The sequence below is a fragment of the Phacochoerus africanus genome, chromosome 13, assembly GCF_016906955.1.
Source record: "Phacochoerus africanus isolate WHEZ1 chromosome 13, ROS_Pafr_v1, whole genome shotgun sequence".
Lineage (NCBI taxonomy): Eukaryota > Metazoa > Chordata > Mammalia > Artiodactyla > Suidae > Phacochoerus > Phacochoerus africanus.
In genome coordinates this window covers 69385392-69407239 of record NC_062556.1, presented here as the reverse complement: position 1 = coordinate 69407239, position 21848 = coordinate 69385392, and the positions used below count along the sequence as shown (strand labels likewise).

At 44.0% G+C, this 21848-nt stretch overlaps 1 protein-coding gene across 1 annotated transcript in view; it reads left to right on the top strand.

Annotated features, from left to right (window-relative positions):
* NALCN (sodium leak channel, non-selective) overlaps positions 1-21848 on the top strand; it is a 311653-nt gene that overhangs the window by 214269 nt on the left and 75536 nt on the right. Inside the window, exons 16-17 of the mRNA XM_047756274.1 lie at positions 11357-11493; positions 12843-12984. Coding sequence (XP_047612230.1) covers positions 11357-11493; positions 12843-12984 — 279 coding nt within the window. The remainder of the gene's footprint in view (positions 1-11356; positions 11494-12842; positions 12985-21848) is intronic.

Genomic DNA, 21848 nt, shown 5'->3' with positions numbered 1-21848 from the left:
TCTGTTCTGCAAAGAAGTTCATTGTGTCCTTTCTTTAAAACAAGACACATTTGAGAAACCATCACAACCAAGAGGAGCCTACAAAAATGTGACAATGAAATATAATATGGAGACTTGGATGGGATCCTGAAACAGGAAAAAAAAAAAAAAGGACACTCATGAAAAATCCGGGGAATTCCAAATAAGTTCTTCATTTTGATTCAAAGTATTTGACCAAGGTTAATTTCTTGGTTTCGATAACTGCTCTATGGTTACGTAAGATGCTAACATAAGAGCTGGGTCAAGGATATACAGGAACTCTGTACTATTTTTGCATTTATTATGTAAGTTTAAAATTATTTCAAAATAGAGTTTTTTTAAATGGGATAAGAATTTTTTACACTCAATAACACACTATATAGACATAAATTGACTATTCTGTTGCCTTGTTCAAAGACGTATACATTCGTGAAGCATTATACCATATGTATGTTGTATAAAATCTATAGTTAAGTATATTTTTAAACATATAAATTTGGAAGCATATACTTCATCAGGACGAAGTGCTTTTTTATGATTTTAGTTCTGATAGAAAATGTGATGTGGCTGTGCCTAGCTCCTTTTCATCTCAATCAGGTTTTTTTTTGAGGGGGGGGGTCACACCCATGGCACGTGGAAGTTCCCAGGCTAGGGGCCGAATCAGAGCTACAGCTGCCAGTCACAGCCACAGCCACAGCCACACGGGCTCTGAGTGGCGTCTGCGACCTACATCACAGCTCATGGCAACACCAGAAACTTTAACCCACTGAGCGGGGCCAGGGATCACACCTGAGTCTCCATGGATGCTAGTCGGGTTCATTACAGCTGTGCCACAACAGGAACTTCCTTCATCTTAATCAGTAACATAACTCATCTGAATGGGAAGAATCCTTTGTGCCGGTTAATATGTCAGATTCTACATTGTCAAGAACCTAGGGAAAGGGTAACTGATGAGAAACATCACAACATCACAAATGGGCCACTTCAGCCTGTTTGCAGGATGCTTTGATGCTGCCTTTTCATCTCGTTACCAATGTGTTTTCTTTGGTGTGTGAACACCCAGTGTCAGGCCACTGGGCCACAAAGAGCCTTTAATTAAAAATTGTCAGCCTTGTAGGGGAAAGAGACACAGAATGAGCAAGTGATAGCATGAAGCCCTGTGACTATGGTCCGAGGCTCAAGGACCCTGGAGGAAGGCACACCCAGCTCAGGTTGGAGGCAGGTTGGGAAGATGTGTTGAAAAATAAGGAGTCAAATCTTGGTGGCGAAGCAGGTTAGGGATCTGGCATTATCACTGCTGTGGCTCAAGTTGCTGCTGTGGCCTGGGTTCAATTCCTGGCCCAGGAACTTCCATGTGCTTTGGAGGAGGCCAAGAAAAAAGAAGAAGAAAAAAAAAAAAGAGGAAAAATATATCTAGACTAAAATAAAATATATATTAAAAAAAGAAAATAAGAAATGCAGTTAGGAGTGTTGACGGAGTAGCTATGAGCCTGAACCTGGAAGACCCAGTGCCCTTGGACTCAGCAACCTGGAAATGCTGTGACCTCAGCAGAAACAGGCCCACCGAGGAGACTTGGGACCTGGAAGGGTGTGGACCCCGGAGGATGGAGGTAGAGGAGCCTTGTAAGTGGTGAGCTTGTTGCGAGACGCAGGTGTGAGAGGGGAGGAGGGAGACTCGAGAAGGACACAGTGTCAGGAGAAAGGTTTGCCTGTCTCTGTTTGCCATTTTCATGTTTAAACCAAGCGTCTTGAGAAAATAAATCCATCAGCATGGCAAAGGGGAGGAAATGGGACTGGGCGAGGGGATGCCAGGCGAGGCGGAGGAGGGGGTGGACAGCACTCACGTGGTACCCTCTCTGTTTAGCCCCCTTGCTGTGCCGAGACCATTTTCAGGGAGCGCCAGCAGCGACTGCAGAGCGGTGATAGCTTTGGTTTTATAGCACATTCCCCTCGAGTAATTCAAATTACAGGCAATATGCTCTCTCACTTATATCTCTGGCATTTATATGAAAGAATAAAGATCCTCATTTTTCATTGGAGAACATTGAAATCCAAAGCAGTTAAGGGATATAAAACGGAACAAAAATCGAAATCCACATCTTCTGACTTTTTACTAATAGATTATACTTATCTCCTGTCTTCCAAAGCAAAGCAAGGAGAACAATTATGTGAGCACACATAAATATAAATTCGGATTCCCTTTGGCCTGGGTTTTTATTTTCTTACTGCTTACTGAATATTCATCTTCATAGCAAGAACCGAGCATCTAAATACATGGAACTCTAATTTCATTTGAAGTGGAGCAAACAGAATGCGTTTTTCATTATAATGAACTTTAAAAAAAAAAATTACTGTTCTGCTTGGTTGTTGTTTTTGGCCATACCTGCAGGATGTGGAAGTTCCTGGGCCAGAAATCAAACCCGAGCCACAGTTGCAGCCTGCACCACAGCTGGGGCAACACAGAATCTTTAACCTGCTGCTCCACAAGGGAACTTCCATGAGTGTGTTTCTGTGACTCAATAAATCCCTTCAGGGAAACAACATGTCCTCGTTGAATACGCAAGAGAGATATGATGTAAAAAGTGACGTGTTTGGGACCTAGAGGGACAAACAACAACAACATACAAAAGCAAACCGTATTCATTGCTGCTATTGCAAGGAAACCATTCATTCCATGAATGGGACTTTGAGGGACAATAACGTAAGGAAAACTTGGCCCTTCAACATAACTTGCTATTCTAGTGTTTTGGTAGTTTTCTTTCTCTTACCATCTTGTGATATTTTCTGGTAGCTTAGTCTTGCTGCAAATATTAGCTACGTTACTGCACAAAGAAACTTCTGAGGGACCGTTAAAGCCTGTAAGAGTCAGGTTCGGTGTTGTAAGGCGCATGAAAGTGAACATTCCGTGGACAGCTGAGGGACACCCTAAGATGGGGTGAATGTGTCCGCCCTTCTTAAGTGCTCTGTGGGCCTCCCAAACGAGGAAGCACAGGACAGCCCCTGAGTTCGGCTCCTGCAAGAACGTACTTCCTCTCCCCGCTTTCTTTCGGAGGCAGGCTGGAAGGGCGAATGAGTGACAGCTCTGAATCTGTTGGGAGATAGGGAAGAGGAAACACCACGTGCCCTTGTTCAGCTGAAGTTACAGAGTGACTTTGAACATTTTGGGGTACTGGCTGTCACTGCAAATGTAGCTTCCAAAAAATGAGCCCTCAAATTTACATTCAGAAAACCCAATTTGAACTTGGAAGTATGGAATTTATTGAAGATTTTTCTGTAGAAGAGGGAAAAACTCAGAGACTTCTGCATACTTTCCTTTAAAGGAAACCCTTTTAAAATGCACAGTATTGGAGTTCCCATTGTGGCTCGCCTGTAACAAACCCGACTAGCATCTATGAGGACATGGGTTCCATCCCTGGCCTCAGTCAGTGGGTCAAGGATCTGGCGTTGCCATGAGCTGTGGTGTGGGTCATAGATGTGGCTCAGATCCTGCGTTGCTGTGGCGGTGGCATAGGTCAGTAGCTGCAACTCTGATTTGACACCTAGCCTGGGAACTTCCATATGCTGCTGGTACAGCCCTAAAAAGACGGAAAAAAAAATTAAAATTAAAATTAAAAATTAAAAAAATAAAGAGGCACAATATAGCTGTCTCATATGCAATCATAGAGCTGGTGGACTTTTGCCCAGAGCAAAAAGGCAAGGTTTTCCTAAGAAACTCTTTATTGGAGTCAACGAAGGCTTGATATTTGTATATCAAGGTTTGTAGTAACTTAGAGATATTAATAAAAACCAGCATGTTGGATCATTTCTCCAGATCATCTGCAGCTTAGATTGTAAAAATCACAGGTGCGGAATAGCAGGAGAAATTTCCTTGAAAAATAGTGGTTTATGCTTCAGAAAGAGTGTTCATTTTGGATGGCTGAATCAGGCATAGATCCAGAGAAAACAGCAAAAGCTGTCATGTAAAGAAGCAAAGAGAATTCGGCCTCGATTTGCTCAATGCAGAAAAACTCCTTTCTTCAGATGGAACAGAATGTGTCTTTTTCTCATATCTTAAGAAGAGTCCAAAAAATACCCTTCGCTCCCGTTAACCCACAGATCTGTGCATGTTTTCTAAGCCACCATGGACTCGATTTTTAATTGAGACTCTTTCCCAAGTATGAATGCTTTTTAAACTGTTTTCTTTTAGAAAAGCCAACCCAAAACAGCCAACAATTTTCATTTATCGTAATCCTCAAATTCAGTTATTTGTCCCAGCATTCCGAAAGGAACTGAAACGGAATAATGTTTGAATATTTTAACAGAAGAAAGCTTGGGCTGAAATATGGAAGATTTAAGTGATGAGGCAGGATGGGGTATGTATCACGTAAGAGCAATTACTCCCAACTCTCTTGAGAAGCACAAGGAAAGGAAGAGGCTTTCAGCCACCCAATGGGTAATGATATCTCAGCAAGACAGACGCTGAGCCATAGAATAGCTCTGCGCTGAGATGATTTATATTTTTTAAAGCTCAAGGTTGGAAATTTTTTCTTCTGATTCTAATTTCCTCTTTGCAGGGGGGAAAAAAAAAAGAAAGAAAAAATTAAGCATGTGAGTCTGTTGCAAAGCTATCACGCAATCTGTCTGCTCCAGCCGGACTTCCTGCTCAGTTGAAACCATTGTAACCTCTTTCCTTTGCACCATTCTTTACATTAGGTTTTTCAATACAGAGAATAAAATCTTGGGATTCTCTGCACTGCATTTCTCCCATTCAAGGATCATCATCTTTGAAAGAAATTTTAAGTGGCAATTGATAGGACGATTACTATATGTTGGGTCTGCTGTTGCGCGAGAGTGTAATGATTTTAAATTACTTTCCAGTATATCCAACGTAATCCACATTATTCACTCACTTGTATCAAAGTAAATTAATCTTGGAAAATCTGTGCTTCCATGCAGGAAGGGAAAGAATGTGGATAAAAGCTAGAATACCACTTTATCACATAGTAAAGAAGCTTTACAGTGGCTTCAAAATACCGTGAAATACTTTCCTCTATCCTGGCTGCATCATCTTCCTCCACCACCCACCCTCTCCATACACACACGCTAATCCCATCTTGCTCTTTCTTCTTCTCTTCTCTTTTTATAGCTTAGTCAGGATCTTGGGCTGGAGAAGAAATGGTCAAAGTTGTGGGGATGAATAGTAGCATAGCAAAAATTAAATATGCTCCAGTGTTCTTCTGCTCTTTAAACTATAACATACATACAGAAGGAGGCATTTTGCTGAATTTTTACGCACGGAAACCCCCAGCAGCCAGATCAGGGAATACTGATAATACCTTAGAAGCCCCTCCCCACACACCCGGCCAGTCATCGTGCTCCCCTCGCCCCCAGGGTAAAAGCTCTCCTGGGACCAAGCAGATAGGTTAGTACTGCCTTGTTTTTAACTTTATGTGACTAGCATCGTTGGGTAGGTACTCTTTTGTTTTGTCTGGTTTCCTTCGCTCAGCCTCGTGTGGTGAAATTCGCCCACTTTCTTGTGCTTGGATGTTGGTCTTGGATGCAGAGGTTTCCGTAGACCACAGTTCGCTTTTCCCTTTGGGGGCCGATGGGCACTTGAAGAGTGTTAAGTTTGGGACTCTTAGAAGCAGCATCACTCTGGGCCTGGGCGGGTATAGGTGTGTTGTGTGTACACACACATTTCCGGGAGGTGTCTGCCCAGGAGGGGACTGGCAGGGCCACTGGGTGGGCGTGTGCTCAGCCGTCATAGATGCTGCTCCTCTGTGAACAGCAGAGAGCACTTGGGCAGTGGCACACAGAAAGAGGCCCCTTCCGGCTGGTGGAAGATTCCCTTGGTGCCTCAGCAGGGAAGGCGGACGCATCGACCACTCCAGCAGCCTGGCGTCTGTGTCTGTTTTAATTGCCCCCTTGGGCAGATCCAAGGGCCAGCAATGCCTGACGGGCAAGAGGAGGGTTCGCAGGACCCTGAAGAACCTGCGGAGTCATCAAGAGAGCGTCTCACTTGCTCTTTGCAGGTTTACAATGATCAACTCATGGTGAGTTCATATCCATTGAGTTACAAAGAGTTGCTCTATTTCTACTCTCTAGAAGGTGCTAGAAAGGTGAACTAAAAATAAAATCCTGCCCTTAAGGAGCTTACAAGCTTTGGAGGATATAGATAATAACTCTACTACAAATTAGAATGAGATGAGTCCCATTTTAAAAACATAGGCAAAGTGATTATTTTTTTAATACTGGTAACTTATATAGAGCAGGATATTTGAGTAAATGTTACAAAATATTACATGTAAACTTATTCTACTATTCATCAGTTCATCAGTTCATCAGTGGCAGGCGTAAGTCCAGGTTAAATGCCACAGTCTAATTTTGTTCTATTCTGTGAATCTAGAGACACTAACAAACTTATTCAATTAGTTTTGCTTCTCTCTCCATCCTTCAGAATATACCTAAAATGCTTTCTCTCTCTCTCTCTCTCTCCCTCTTTATTTATTTATTTTTTTGTCTTTTTAGAGCTGTACCCATGGCATATGGAAGTTCCCAGGCTAGGGGTTGAATCGAAGCTGTAGCTGCCAGCCTGCACCACGGCCACAGCAATGCCAGATCTGAGCTGAGTCTGAAACCTACACCACAGTTCACAGCAACACCAAATTCCTAACCCACTGAGCAAGGCCAGGCATCGAACCTGCATCTTCATTGATACTGGTCGGTTTATTACCACTGAGCCACTATGGGAACTCCTAAAATCCTTTCTTTTATTTCCCAGTGATCAGCTGGAGAGTTTAGTTCTGCCATTTGATCAGTTTAATTATTCATTCAACAAATATCTCTTTAGCTGACTTTGTGGCAGGCCCCAGATACAGAGTAATGAAAAACAAAAACAAAACCAAAAAACAAAACCTCACACGGTCCCTGTCCTCTAAGAATTTACAGTTTCGGGAAAAGCAGATAAAGCGTTCATAGGAGGTCACACACTGTAGGGACAAATAGTGCTCAGTGGCGTGGGCTTAATAGTGTCTTCCCCAAATCGATGTCTGCCAGGAACCTCAGAATGAGTGCTTGTTTGGAAACTAGATTTTTGCAGGTATAATCAGTTAAGATCCTACGGGTTTAGGGTCAGCTGTAATGTCAGTGATCCATGTCTTTGTAAGAGAAAAAAGGAGATTCAGATAGAAAGATGCAGAGACACACAGGGAGGAAGCCCAAGAGAGGATAGAGGCTGATAATGGAGTGATGCAGCTATGAGCCAAGAGCACCGAGGACTGTGACAAGCTGAAAAGAGTCAAGGAAGGCTTCGCTAGAGGCTTCAGGGAAAGGATGGCCTTGCTTGTGCCTTGATTTAGGATTTCTAGCCTCCAGAATACCAAGAGCATCAATTTTTATTGCGTTAAGCCTCTAATCTTTTTTTTTTTTTTTTTGCTTTTTAGGGCTGCACTTGAGGCCTATGGGGGTTCCCAGGCCAGGAGTCGAATTGGAGCTACAGCTGCCAGCCTACACCACAGCCTTAGCAATGCCAGATCTGTAACCTACAGCGCAGCTCAAGGCAACACCAGATCCTTTAATCCACTGAGCAAGGCCAGGGATTGAACCCGAATCCTCATGGATCCTAGTTGGGCTCGTTACTGCTGAGCCACAACGGAAATTTCCTAAGCTACTGATCTTATAGTGAATTTTTTTTTTTTTTGTCTTTTTTAAGGCTGCACCTATGGCATATGGAAGTTCCCAAGCTAGGGGTCTAATTGGAGCCACAGCTGCCAGCCTACACCACAGCCACAGCAACGCCAGATCCAAGCCACGTCTGCAACCTACACCATAGCTCATGGCAACGCCGGATCCTTAACCCACTGAGCAAGGCTAGGGATCGAACCCGCAACCTCATGGTTCCCAGTCGGATTCATTTCCACTGTGCTACAACAGGAACTCCATGATCTTATAGTGATTTATTTCAACAGTCGTAGGAGCCTACCACAATTTGTGTTAGATGGAACCATAAGAAATGCTGACGTTGGCTGCTTTGACCCCCACAAACGTGGCAGCTTCATGGGTTCAACCCATTATTCTGTGAACACATGAGAGGCAGACCTTGTGAATGAAAGAACGCTTCTCGAGGATGGCTGGTGGGATGCAAATCAGAAAGCAGATAGAAGTTCATGAAGAACAAGAGAGAAAGTGGGGGAGGAGCTCCCCGCAGAGGGACTGGGGCCGCAAAGGCTCTGGGGCAGAGGCCTGGACACGTCTGAGGATCTGAAAGAGGCAGCCAGGTGAGGCTGGACAGGTAGGGCCAGGTAAGGACAGGTAGGCACAGGTAAAGACAGCTGTCCCCAAATCAGGTGTTAAAGCCTCAAGGTTGACGGTTTTGTTTTGAGAACAATGGACCCAAACTGAAGGGTTTAAGCCAGAAAGTGAGACATTAACTGTGACCACAGATGGGGCACGGATTTGAAGGAGCCAAACCAGATGAGGAGACGGGGGGACAGGCGGGGAGGAGCCAGAGGGCATCTCTGACCAGGGACGCCCCGATGGGGATGCAGAGAAGGACCTGCGAGAGGCTTTTAGGAAAGAGCTCTGCGTTTTTGCTTTGAAGGCGTAACCTGATTAAATATGCCATCTGCCCTTGCTTCTCTTTGAAGACATTTAATTCTCCCAAAATTTACAAACCAGCCCTGGCCGGCCTGCAGCCCCAGCCCCGTGTTGACTAATGTCATCGTGTGGAGCGATCGGGCTGCCCAAGAAGCCTCTGGAAGGAAAAGCCGTACCGTCATCTTTTTTCTCATTTCTCCCCACGCGCCTCACCTTGTGGTCATGTTACTTTGTTTGTATCGCAGTGGGAAGAGCCATTATATTTTACTGTCCTTATCCATTTATATAACTGTCTATCCACTTTAACGTGGGCTCTGTGAAGGCGAATACCACGTCTTCGTGGTTTTTCTATCCGCAGAACCTAGCCCGGAAGCTGGCCTGTGGGATTGGACTCATAAGTGAATGCATGGATGGACAAATAAATGAATCAGCAGACACACGAATTAAATACTTCATTCCTGCTCTGCCTTCTTAGCCTGCCTTTGGCCTTTGATATTTGCCCTTCTCTCTGGTCCGACTTGACATATTAACTGCACTTTCCCCCCTGTGTCTTTTACTTACCACGACGAATGATTTTTCTACTGGTCGTGCCAAGAAACTCTTGGAGAACAAGTCTCTTCCTCATGAATCTCTTTCTTTCTACATGGAGCCATTTATCGAATTGTCTGCATCTCCCGGAAATGCTCAGAGCTGTTGTTCTGTGCCTTCGGGAGCTAGGCCTGTATCACTCTTGTCGTCATAACCATCGAATCATTGAGAAAGTGCAGAGGTCAGGGCTCCCCTTGGGGAGGGAGGATGACGTGAACAGGGTGGCTCCTTCCCTCAGTGAGTTACCGCCTAAGACAGAAAGTCAGCGTTGACGCACAAATGACATAAGGTAAACCTTTCTGTCACATTAAACCCGAATAAAACAGTCCTTCGGGTGGCATGAGAAAGAAAGGCTGGTCTCCTGAACGGAGAAGCAGGACTTGGGATCTCACCTTGGGCTCACAGTTGGTCCCCTGGGCCCGATACTGTGTGTTAAAGTGGGGCTGTTCCCCCAAAGGCAGGCCTCCCGTGCCCTCTGGCTAAGCTGGCTGCCACTTCTCTTCTCATTTTATGTATTTCTTGGGGCCACACCTGTAGCCTATGGAAGTTCCCAGGCGAGGGGTCAAATTAGAAGTGCAGCCGCCGGCCTACACCACAGCCCCAGTAACGCCAGACCCGAGCCGTGTCTGTGACCTACACCCCAGCTCACGGCAACCCCGGATCCTTAGCCCAATGAGCGAGGCCAGGGATCAAACCCGAAACCTCATGGATACTAGTAAGATTCGCTTGCTGAGCCAGGGCAGGAACTCCTCTCTTCTCATTTTCAAAACTTCCATGATCTCTCATGCTCACTTTTCCACAAACCCAGGACAGAGTGTCATTATAAAATAAAAGCCCACCCACCGGGGCTAAGAAGCTGGTTTTGGAATATGCTCTGCTAACCCCACCCAGAAAGACTGCCCGAATTAAAGTCCTCCTTGACCTCAGCTTTATGTGTCAAGCCTCAACTTCCATGAAACCCCTTCTATAAAAATAAAAAAAAAATGAACTTAGAGAAATATGAATAAATAAATAAGCCATTGGCTTCTCATTCCCCGGATACTTTATGACCTGTAATTTAATAATCCCCAAGCGTCTTACAACCACCTAGAAAACTCTTGCCCCATGGGCCAAAATCGTTTCCATCTTGAGCTTTTCTTTCTTTAATCTGTTGACTAAATGATCCATTTCCTTCACATGTTCCCTCTTTCACATATTCCCACTTTATTTTCTTTTGTGTTGTTGTTGTTTCTTGTCTTTTTGCCTTTTCTAGGGCCGCTCCCGCGGCATATGAAGGTTCCCAGGCTAGGGGTCTAACCGGAGCTGTAGCCGCCGGCCTACACCAGAGCCACAGCAACGCCAGATCCGAGCCACATCTGCAACCTACACCACAGCTCACAACAACGCCAGATCCTTAACCCACTGAGCAAGGCCAGGGATTGAACCCGCAACCTCGTGGTTCCTAGTCGGATTCGTTAACCACTGCGCCATGACGGGAACTCCACAGATATTCCCACTTTGGATTTTCATTTGTTTTTTACTGTCACTCTCTCTCTGTTTTTTTTTTGTTTTTGTTTTTGTTTTTTGTTTTTTTCGTCTTTTAGGGCCGCAGGTGCAGCATATGGAGGTTCCCACGCTAGGGATTGAATCAGAACTGCAGCTGCCGGCCTATACCACAGCCACAGCAACATGGGATCCCAGCCTCATCCGTGACCTACACCGCAGCTCATGGCAGTGCCCGATCCTTAACCCACTGAGCGAGGCCAGGGATTGAACCCCCATCCTCATGAATACTAGTCAGTTCATTACCAATGAGCTGCAATAGGAACTCCTTTTTTACTCTCTTGATTTCATTTCTTTTTTATTCTCTTGATTTTTTTTATTTTCTTGACATTTATAAAGCACATTTTGCTATTTAAATATGTTAGTGATGAAAAATCAGTCAACAGTAAAGAATGTTTGTATGAAAAGGGGATTATGTTTGGGGATAAAATAACGTACATTTTTTTTTTTCTGGCTTTGTTTTTTGTTTAGTTTTCTGTTTGCCCAGACTTTGAGTGTACATGACAGGGCTTTGCTGCCATCTGCTGTTCATTCGTGTAATAACTCATGGTTCCTTTGAAAATTCCAACAGACAATGACACAGAACCACAGCGTCTCTCCTTTTCTTCTTTCTATTTTCTTTTCTTTTCTTTAGTTAAAGCAAAGCGAAGCAAATGCAGACACCAAAGAAAAGCTCCCTTTGCGACTTCGGATCTTTGAAAAATTTCCCAACAGACCGCAAATGGTGAAAATCTCAAAGCTTCCTTCGGACTTTACGGTTCCTAAAATCAGGTATTAAATAAAGTATGTCTTCAATCGTGGATCTCAAATACACTGTGAAAGATTCCTTTTAACTCTGACTCACCCCTTCTTTCAAACTCACGTGGGTGCACTTTTTGCTGTGTTTTTTTTTTAAGTTATTCTTCATACTTCTACTCTGTCTACCTCTGTTTTAAAAACCATTGACCCCCCTGAAGCAGTCAATCTGAAGCAAAGTCATCTGACAGCTATGTTAGTCTAGGCAAGGCTGCTTCCAGATGCTTCTCCCTGAGGTGGCCCCTTGGGGATCTGACTTCCCTGGTAACTGGCAAAGGGGCTCTGCCTCACAAAGAGGGCAGGGTAGCCATCGGCCTCTGACCCTCAACCAGGTAGTATAAGATTGCATCTGAGCCCCTTAGATGTTCAAGTACATGGAGAAACCACCACTGACCAGGTTTCTGTACTTCTGTGATGGTATTTGTTTAGAATGTCATGTCTGGATACAGTATAACATGTCTTCCATTTTTTTAAAAGACTCACGGCATTGCACACCCAAACTAGTGGGATTTTTTTTTACCCCTGTTGCCTGCAGGTGAAGCAATTGCATTGAAGATGCTTCAAAACACTTATTTTTAGTAGTGAAAGGAAATTCTTCCAGTTATAGCTCAAAATTACAAATAGAACCAGAATAATATCAAATATGATATTTTTTTGACATAACTAGTTTTAAAAACAATTCTAGGGGGAGGTTTTAAAAGTATGAGACTGGATGTGGTGCCCTACTATTTAAAATTCAAATGGAAATGTATTTGCATCTCGGATTTTAAAAAAACAAAATTGAAAACCTGAAAATATGAAGTATCTAAAGGAGCCATGAATTAGATTCAAGATTAGTGGTTGTTTGAAAAGCGGTTTATTTGAATTCTCCCCGTGCTTTGGAGATCAGATGAAGTAAGTTTCTTTTTTTGAGTTATTTTTGAGTCTTCAAATGTAAAATTATCTCTCAAGGATTCTTGTGATGAATGAAAGTTCAGAGAGATAAACTAATACCTCGGAATCTGAGAGGGAAGAAAAGTATCTTCTTACCACCATAGGATTCAAAAAGATACCATCAGTTACTGAATATTGTTGCCGAAAAGTAATTCCAGGGACACTGCTTTTAAAAACAGGAAGGACTGAAGATCCAGGAATTTTTCTCTAAACCAAACATTTTGCAAATTCAGTTTGTGATTAAATCTCAACACCTCTCGGGGTGACATGTCATTTTCTCTGACCTGTTGTCCCTGTTTTACGGTAGCTCGGGCAAATGCATCATTACAAAATGCCATCCCTTGCTCCATCTCATTAATAATTCTGAACGTGTGTGTACTTTCTTTGCAAAGGGAAAGTTTCATGAAGCAGTTCATCGATCGCCAGCAACAGGATACTTGCTGCCTCTTACGAAGCCTTCCATCGGCCTCCTCTTCATCCTGCGATCATTCCAAACGCTCCGCGATTGAAGATAACAAGTACATTGACCAAAAAGTAAGATGCACTGTTTCCAATAACCAGAGTTTTCTTAAGCATATATGATAGAGAAAAGAACTACTGCAAACGAATGTCTCAGGAGAATAATGAAGGAAATAATTTTTGTGGTGGGAAAAAAAAATCATGAAACCTACCATTTGTAAATTTGTGAATCTAAATTTTTGAATTTTGACTTTCAATTTTGAACTTAGAATTTTGACATTCAATTTTGAAATTTGAATGTTGACATTTTGAATTTCGGCATTTGAATTTTGCATAGAAACAAGTCAGAATAGACATGCATAGAATTTTGCTTTTCTGCAAATCAGCTTTTGAACCATGCCCTGGTGCACAGTGACTTCCAACAGATGGACAGCTTTCCCAAACCTGCATTTTCTCACATGCAGAAGAAAGGGCTCTGAGCTCTCAAGGTCACAGCCCAGGCTTAACGGTGGCCTGCGCGTGGCCTTCTGCAAGAGATCATGCTGTTTCCAGTTATCATGCCAGGGAGCCTAACCAGAGCAAGCTTCTCTAAAATCAGCCGAAACAGCTGCCATTTACTGAGCTGCAAAGCCTGCGGCAGGAGTTATCTCTAGTCATAACGTTCTGATTTATTCATGTTCTGAGTTACCTATGTCTTTATTGAAAAGTAGATGGGGAATTCTTCTCCCCAGATGCCACAGTTAGAAAACGAAAGATCGGAGTTCCCGTCATGGTGCGGAGGAAATGAATCCGACTAGGAACCAAGGGGTTGCGGGTTCGATCCCTGGCCTCGCTCATTGGGTTGAGGATCTGGCGTTGTCATGAGCTGTGGGGTAGGTTGAAGACATGGCTTGGATCTGGTGTTGCTGTGGCTGTGGTGTGGGCCAGCAGCTGTAGCTCCGATTGGACCCCTAGCCTGGGAACCTCCATATGCTGTGGGTGCGGCCCTCAAAAAAAAAAAGGCAAAAGGAAACAAAAGATCAATACCGGAGTTTGTAAAGGAGATTGCACATTAGAGTTTGCAAAGCATCTATGGCACTTGCTAGTATTTCGCTTCGAAGTCCTAGTTTCTCTTTTTATTCCTTCCATTATCACCACCTTTGTCGATGGCTTATCACCAAACACGTATTTCTCTATTATCATGTGAAAATGAAGTGCCAGCTCCTTCGTGCGCCAAGCTTCTCTGCTTGTCCTCCTTCTCCGAAGGGGACCCTTGCAGAGGATTTTGCTGCCTCCTTTTCTCCCATCACGTCCCCAAATGAAACTCGCACCTCTGTCCTTCGTCCCTGGCCCGGCCGCTGTGGCTGAGGGGTTTTGTTCTCAGTTACGATGGTGGGGATTTCCTTGGTAACGCGCCTCTTTTCACTCAAGGATTTTCATCTACTTCTTTTCTTTTCGTTACCTGCAGATGTTATTTCTCCATCTTAGAGATGCCAAGGTTGTAGATGACAAGTCTGATGCCAGTGTCATTTGTTTTCCGCGTGAAAGTAATTAGGTTTTTCTTGGTTGGTTGGTTGGTTTTCTGGTTTCTCTTGGGAAGTTTGTAGGGCTTTCTGCATAGCCCTGGAGTCCAGAAGCATTACCGGGATATTCTTTGTATGTCTTTTATCATCTGAACTGCCCAAAGTGGGGAGTCTTTTCAGTTTGCCAACTAAGATAGCTGTCGGAGAAATTTTCATTTACTATTTCTTCGATTATTCCTTTTCCATCTCCTCCCTCCCCACTTTTCCCTTATGATTGATAGCTCTCTATTTTTCTTCTGTGCTTTGAAATAGGTGTTCTGTTTGATCTTGCAGACTGCTAATCTGATTTCAACTGAGATCATCCTTTGCTTTTCAATTTTGAGGGAAAAATCATGAAACGTGTGTGCGTTCACATACACAATACTGTTACCTCTCCTTAAAGCCTTTTGCTCTTTTAAAAAAATGGTCATTAAACTTTTCATGTCTTTCCCAGTTATTTTGCACACAACGCGGTGTACACGGCGTAGAAGCAAAACTGTTTCTATGTTGGTGGATAACCAAGTGGGAGGATGATGGCCTGGTTTCACTCAATTATTCTGAAATTGTATTTTATGTACCAGCACACAGATTTCTTATTTAAAAAAATTTTTTTCAAAAGCGGACTTTAAGCCAGAGGGTGTGCCGTGAAACCCCAGTCTGGGCTGTGGGTGTGAGCAGCCCGCTCCAGGAAGAGCATCGAGAACTGATACCTTCGATGTCCAACATGGCAAATCCACAACGTGGTTTTTTAAACCCCTAGTAACAATATCCCACTGGACATACCACATTGAAATCTTAGTCTGTGAAACCTTATTTTCTCTCTAAAAGGAAACAGGATGTCCCTCACACCTCATGGATGAAATATTTTGAAATTGGTGAGAAAAAATTTTAAAAAAGACTCTTGGCAGGTGAATGGGATGGGGAAGGGGTGTCCAGGGGGAATTTGGTGCCTTTTGAGAGTTCGCTGCATGATCTCTGTGTTGGGTTGGCTTGAAGAACTTCCATTGCTGTCTCTGATTTCCTGAATGTCCTTATATGTCTGTGGCTTCTTTTCATATTGACAGGTATTTTTAACTAACAGAAAGTAAGCTAACACTGATCATTTTATTCTGTAATCTTATAGTTGAGCCTCTCATAATATCCTCAAATATAATGAACTAGCAAAGACACTGATCCCAGGAAATAGACAAATCACTGAACTCTAAAATGACTGAAACTTTTTTTTTTTTTTCCTTTTTAGAGCCACACCTGTGGCATATGGAAGTTTCCAGGCTAGAGGTTGAATCAAAGCTGCAGCTGCCGGCCTACACCATAGCCACAGCCACACCAGATCCAAGCCACATGTGTGACCTACACCAGAGCTCACAGAAATGCTGGGTCCTTTAACCCACTGAGTACGGCCAGGGATCCAACCCACATCCTCATGGATACTAGTTGGGTTCTTAACCGGCTGAGCCACAACAGAAACTCCTGAGACTAGAACTTTCTGAAGACTGCGGACCATCCCGGATCTATAAGGTTGATGAATTCAAACACACGTTAGCCATATGGTCTCAGACAAGGAAAATTCTCAGTGAAGCCGTGAGCTATGTAGGTCGCAGACACGGCTCAGATCTGGCGTTGCTGTGGCTTGGGCGTAGGCCAGCAGCCATAGGTCTGATTAGACCTTAGGCTGGGAACCTCCATATGCTGGGGGTGTGGCCCTAAAAAAAGCAAAAATAAATAAATAAATAAAAATCAATTCTCAGTGATGGGTAAGCTGACCTTCATCCCAGGTCAGCCTCGATGGCCATACGTAGAGAGGTTACGGTCAGACCAAGTGTGTCTTTACAGCCTTCAGCATCTGGGGAAACGCTCCAGTTTGGGAAGCAGCACATGAAGAACCTCGTTTCACCACATCTCAGTAGCTCTCCTGTTGTGGCTGCCGCAGAAAGACTCACAGCGCTGCCACCGTGATTTAAGCTTTGACCTTCCTTAGGCTGCTGGGAAACCAGATGTCCCAGTTCCTTTCAGGAGCCACTGTTTCCGGCTTGAGCTCCTGCCATTCTTCATAAAGACTTAGGATCCGTCATCCTTGAGGGCCCTCGGGCCAAGGAAACCCCAAACGGAGAATCCTGCGTACCGAATTTCAGCCAGGAGGATTTAAGACGGCAGAGATCCAAGACAAAGCAGTCTGCTATCTGCACTTTTTTTTTTTTTTTATAGAGCCTCACCTGTGGTTCTAAAGGTTCCCAGACTAGGGGTGGAATCGGAGCTGCAGCTGCTGGCCTGTGCCACAGCCATCGCAATGCTAGATCCAAGCCGCATCTGTGACCTACCCCACAGCTCACAGCAACGCCAGATCCTTAACCCACTGAGCAAGGCCAGGCCTCAAGCCCACGTCCTCGTGGATGCTAGTCTGGTTCATTACCACTGAGCCACCACAGGAACTCCTGGTATCTGTACTGTACTTTTAAATATGGCAAGCCTTTCTCGTTTTTCTTAAAAAGAAAAACCCTACAGCCACATAAAAACAAAAACACACAGCGAAAATCCTGAACAGAGAGACCACCCCACCGTCAGCTCCCCTAAGAAAGTATTTTGCAGTGAGCACTTGGAAATCTGCATTCCACCCAAGTGCCTTTGGAAACGCCAGGTCAGGGTCCAGGGGAAGGCAGGACTCTTCCCCTCTGTGCGAGGAAACTCTCCCAGCCCCGCCCCGTGCAGATGGAGGCTGTGTTCCCCAAAGAGAGGCAAGAAATCCAAAAGAAACGAGGGGCTGGCTTTTGGCGATGATCATAACACGAACAAAGGAGCAATAAAATAAAACTTTTCCCTTAAGCATCACCTGTCAGGAGAGACTTCTGACCCCCTCTGCACTGGAGGGATGCGCTTTTCTCTTGCCAAGGAAATCACTGCGTCCCCAGCAACCTGGAGGTCACAAGTTAAGGGGAAAACTTGACAACAGAAGCCAGGAGGGGTGGGGATGGGGCTTGGTTGGTGGAAGCAGCACAGGAGACGCTAAAGCAAGATTTTCTCAAGTAATTACCCTGGCTTTGAACCACTGTAAGTAATTCCCATGGCAACCTCACTTTGCAGAGACCATGTTTTTAAAAATAGCCCGGTTTGATTACCTGCATCGTGCAGTTTAAAATACCTGCCCTTCTCCATAAACCACAACGAGCACACCCACAGCTAACATCTTTAAAGCCAGTGTGTGGCTTGCTCAGATCCTAAAAGAAAAAGAGAGCAGCCTTGTCCCTCATTTCTCTTGGGGTGAAGGCTGTCCTTCCAAACCCCATAGAAATGTCCCCAAGCGCTAATTCCCACATCTCCTCCCCTGCCCCACACCTGTGGGCATCTTCAAGGGGTTCCTTTTCTTCCTGATGAAAGGATAAGCCTGCGTGTCTCGAGCGACGTCTTTCCAGCTTCGAAGCAGAAAGGAATCCGGCGGTGGTTTACTACCGTTTGTTTCCTCTGTGTGATTGAAATTAAACCCTCGGTTTCTCAAGGAGAGAGCTGGTTAGTAACCTGTGACCTTGGCTTTCCCATAACCCTGGTAATAAAAGCATCCCACTCGGTCCTCAAGAGTGAATCAGCTCCTCCAAGACAAGGTTCCACCATAGTTGGCTCCAAGAACTCTCACAGCCTTTGACCTCCCTGACCTTTCTGCCCTGTGGTTTTGGCTGGGGTGCCATTTCTAGGGTCAGGAACCCTGGGGAACTTCACAGATACAGATGGAGACCTGAGGGCGGTCCCAGTCACCCCCTGGTGCCCCTGCACATCCTAGTATCATATTGGAACCCATTTGATAAAGAACAGCGAGTATTTCTCCAAAAGTCAGGCAATGTCCCTTCTCTCCCTCCAGCCTCCTTTCTGTTAAACACAGAAGGTTCCATAAGAAGCCTTCATCATGAATAGCCAATACATGTACAAAATAAGAAAGAAAATGAAAAAAAGGAATTGCTATATTTTGTGTGCTCTTTTCATTTCCATATGTCTTCAGCATTCACTCAGTCATTCAACAAACATTTATAGAACGCCTGTTATTTGTCTGGCACTCTCCTGGGCTATGGGAATTCAACAGGGAATGAGATGCAAACTAGGCTCTTTAGAATCTTTTAGTCTAATGGGGAGAAAGACATGGAAATAGATGAAAGTAAAAAGCATTACCGGACTCGCTAAGTCCTTCCTGTAAGAGAAGGAAGGTTGAGCCATATAGGAGGTGGGTGCTCCAGGCAGAAAGGGAAGCATGTGGCCGGCCATCGAGAGCATCTTCTTAACAGAACTGATTTTCAGAAGCAGAATAGAACAGTGATTAAGACCAGTGACAGTGATTACGGGATGCAGGTTCCCAAACTTATCTATAAAAGAGAGATAATTCCTGGGAGTTCCTGTCGTGGCTCAGAGGAAATGAACCTGACCAGTACCCATGAGGACTTGGGTTCAATCCCTGGCCTCACTCAGTGGGGCTGCGAGCTGTGGTGTAGTCTGCAGACGTGTCTTAGATCTGCCATTGCTCTGTCTGTGGCATAGGCCAGCAGCTACAGCTCCGATTCAACCCCTAGCCTGGGAACTTCCATGTGCTGCGGGTGCTGCCCTAAAAAGAACCAAAAAAAAAAGAGAGAGAGAGAATTCCTATTTTTCAGGTGCATTCTAGAAGTAAATAATACATGTTAAATGCTTAGCATCACACCTGACACAGCAGATAAGGAGGGTTACTTTAATTAAAGCATGCCATTACTCATTTAAATGAACCTTCAGACATAACAATCTAGCTGAGCACAATATATTAATTACTGATTGATTTTCCTTCTTGTCCTTGAGTCTGATTTTTTTTTTTAATCTGATTTTGATATTTCAGTTACCACCCCCATTGCTTACCTAGTGCCTTAGGCTCTTAGGAAGTCAATGAAATTATGCTGGCAAGGTTTACTGTTCACGAAGCCTTGTTGATTGCCATGCCGCATTTTATAATCTTCTACATGATTATAGAGTGTTTGATGCTTCGTTCCAGGAACTCCGCACCTAGCAAGTTACTCAGCCTGCTCTATAATTTCCAGGATGAACGTTAATTCACTTTAAAAAAAGAGAGAGAAGGCGAGAGAGAACAGCCTGTTTTCTTCTTGGGGGATTTCGCCCTTCTGAAAGCATTTTCTAAAATAATAGCTTAGTGTCTCTGCAGGGCCATTCCAGGCATATCTCAAGAGGGAATCCATGTGTGGCCATGGACAACGGAGTCACTTTATTGTACAGCAGAAATTATCACAACATTGTAAATCAACTGTACTTCAATCAAACTTTTTTTAAAAAGGCCTGTCTCTAGGAGCAGAGTGGAGATTTCCGCGCTATTGCCCCTAACATAATCCTGCCCCTAACCAGGGCCTGGGTCACAAAGACACAAAGTACTGTGGTCCTGGGGAGAGAAAAATCGAGTCCCCAGACTCAGTGTGAAAACCCTGCCACTGCTCTCTGTAGCCCGTGGATGCTCTAGTGGGTAATTGACTGCCCATGTAGTCACAGTAATGGAGAGCAAACAAAAAGAGGCATCGCATAAATGAAAACTTTTTTTTTTTTGTCTTTTTAGGATTGCGCCTGTGACATATGGAGGTTCCCAGGCTAGGAGTCGAATCGGAGTTGTAGCTGCCAGTCTACACCACAGCCAGAGCAACGCAGGATCCGAGCAGAGTCTGCAGCCCACACTAGAGTTCACAGCAACGCAGGATCCTTAGCCCACTGAGTGAGACCAGGGATTGAACCTACGTCCTCATGGATGCTAGTCAGATTCACTTCTGCTGAGCCACAATAGGAACTCTGAAAACTTTTTTGTTTGTTCATTTTTATTGCTCTGGGCAGTACATTCTGCGCTCAGAGTGAAACATGGCTGTGACCGAGCACAGTCTTTATGTGTCATTTCTCGAGGACCTTTGTATGCAAATTGTGTGCCAGGGCCTGGGTCAAAATACATTTTGCTGCTTTCAACCAACAAGAGAGTAAGAATTCCCTATCAGTGATTTTTTTTTTTTTTTTGTAGAATATTCAATTGCGTAATCATTTTTAGCTTGGAATTATATGTGATTTCTTTGCATTCCTTAGGTGTATGTGGATTGGGGGGTCAAAAGCAAATCAGTGTAGACTTACACATCCTTTGTACAGAATACAGAAGGCTTTTAATCCGGTGTTTTCAGTACAATCTCCAAAGAGGGCTGGGCGACCTGTGGTTGCAGCTGAACCTGTTTTTGAAATTTACGTTTTGCTCTACTTTTTAAACACGGTTCCCTTTTGAGTATAGAGGTACTTATAAATTTTATTTTCCATCAAGACCGCATGTGTCAGAGCCGGTACTGCTGCTGACCTTCTTGTTATTTGGATCTGCAGTTCAAACTCAATTGACTCATAGGTGGAGACCTCGGGCTGCTCCTTGTATTATCAGAGTGCCACGGATGTTAAATTCACAAACAGCCACTTGGTTAAAAGCATCTGGCGTTGTCTCCCAGAATCATAAATCCACTCATCTTTTTTTTTTTTTTTTAATCTCTGCAGATATTCAGTCTTTGTCTTTCTGTTTATTTGAGCTATACCTGTGAAGTCACTTTGGTTTTACTTCTGTAGTTTAAATCTACCTAGCATGTTTTGTATTTTATTACCAGTTAGCACTATAGAGAAACCTATCCAATATTTTCCCAGTAATTAATTGAAGATCATGTTTCCCCCATGCGTTATCTTTATACTAGTTTAGCTGGGATGTAAGTTGTTGGAAATTTGACCAACTTTCCAATGACAGGCTTGAGTGACGAAAGCATGGTTGTAAAATTCAGGTGCAAAAAAGTCCAGCCAATGAAGTTTCCAATCATTGGGTTTCTCGTTTTACAGGATAGTCCTATATCTCAGGTGAATAGAGACATTTCAAAATAAGCAGACCTCCTCTGTCATTTTTACCTGCTTCAGCTGTTATTTTAAGGATTCCCTTCACAGGGAAAGAAAAAAAGTAGAACACAAAGGGAGCCATTTTTTACATTAAGAAATTTATTCTTTTTTTTTTTTTCTTTTTCCGGCCACAGCTGTGGCATATGGAGGTTCCCAGGCTAGGGGTCAAATCGGAAATACAGCTGCAGGCCTATGCCACAGCCACAGCAATGCCAGATCCAAGCCGCATTTGCGACCTACACCACAGCTGGTGGCAACACCAGGTCCTTAACGCACATCCTCACAGATAACTGTGTTGAGTTCTTACCCGCTGAGCCACAAAGGGAACTCCTGTTCATTCTTTAAATGCATGTCAGGAAGGAACTATGCGCGAAGCTGACGAGGGAGGCAGATGTAGCGGACAAGGACCACATCCCTCTTATCATGCGGAGCCTATGAGCCGCTCGAATGCACAGAAAGACAAAAAGATGCATCAAACACAGAGCAGGGACC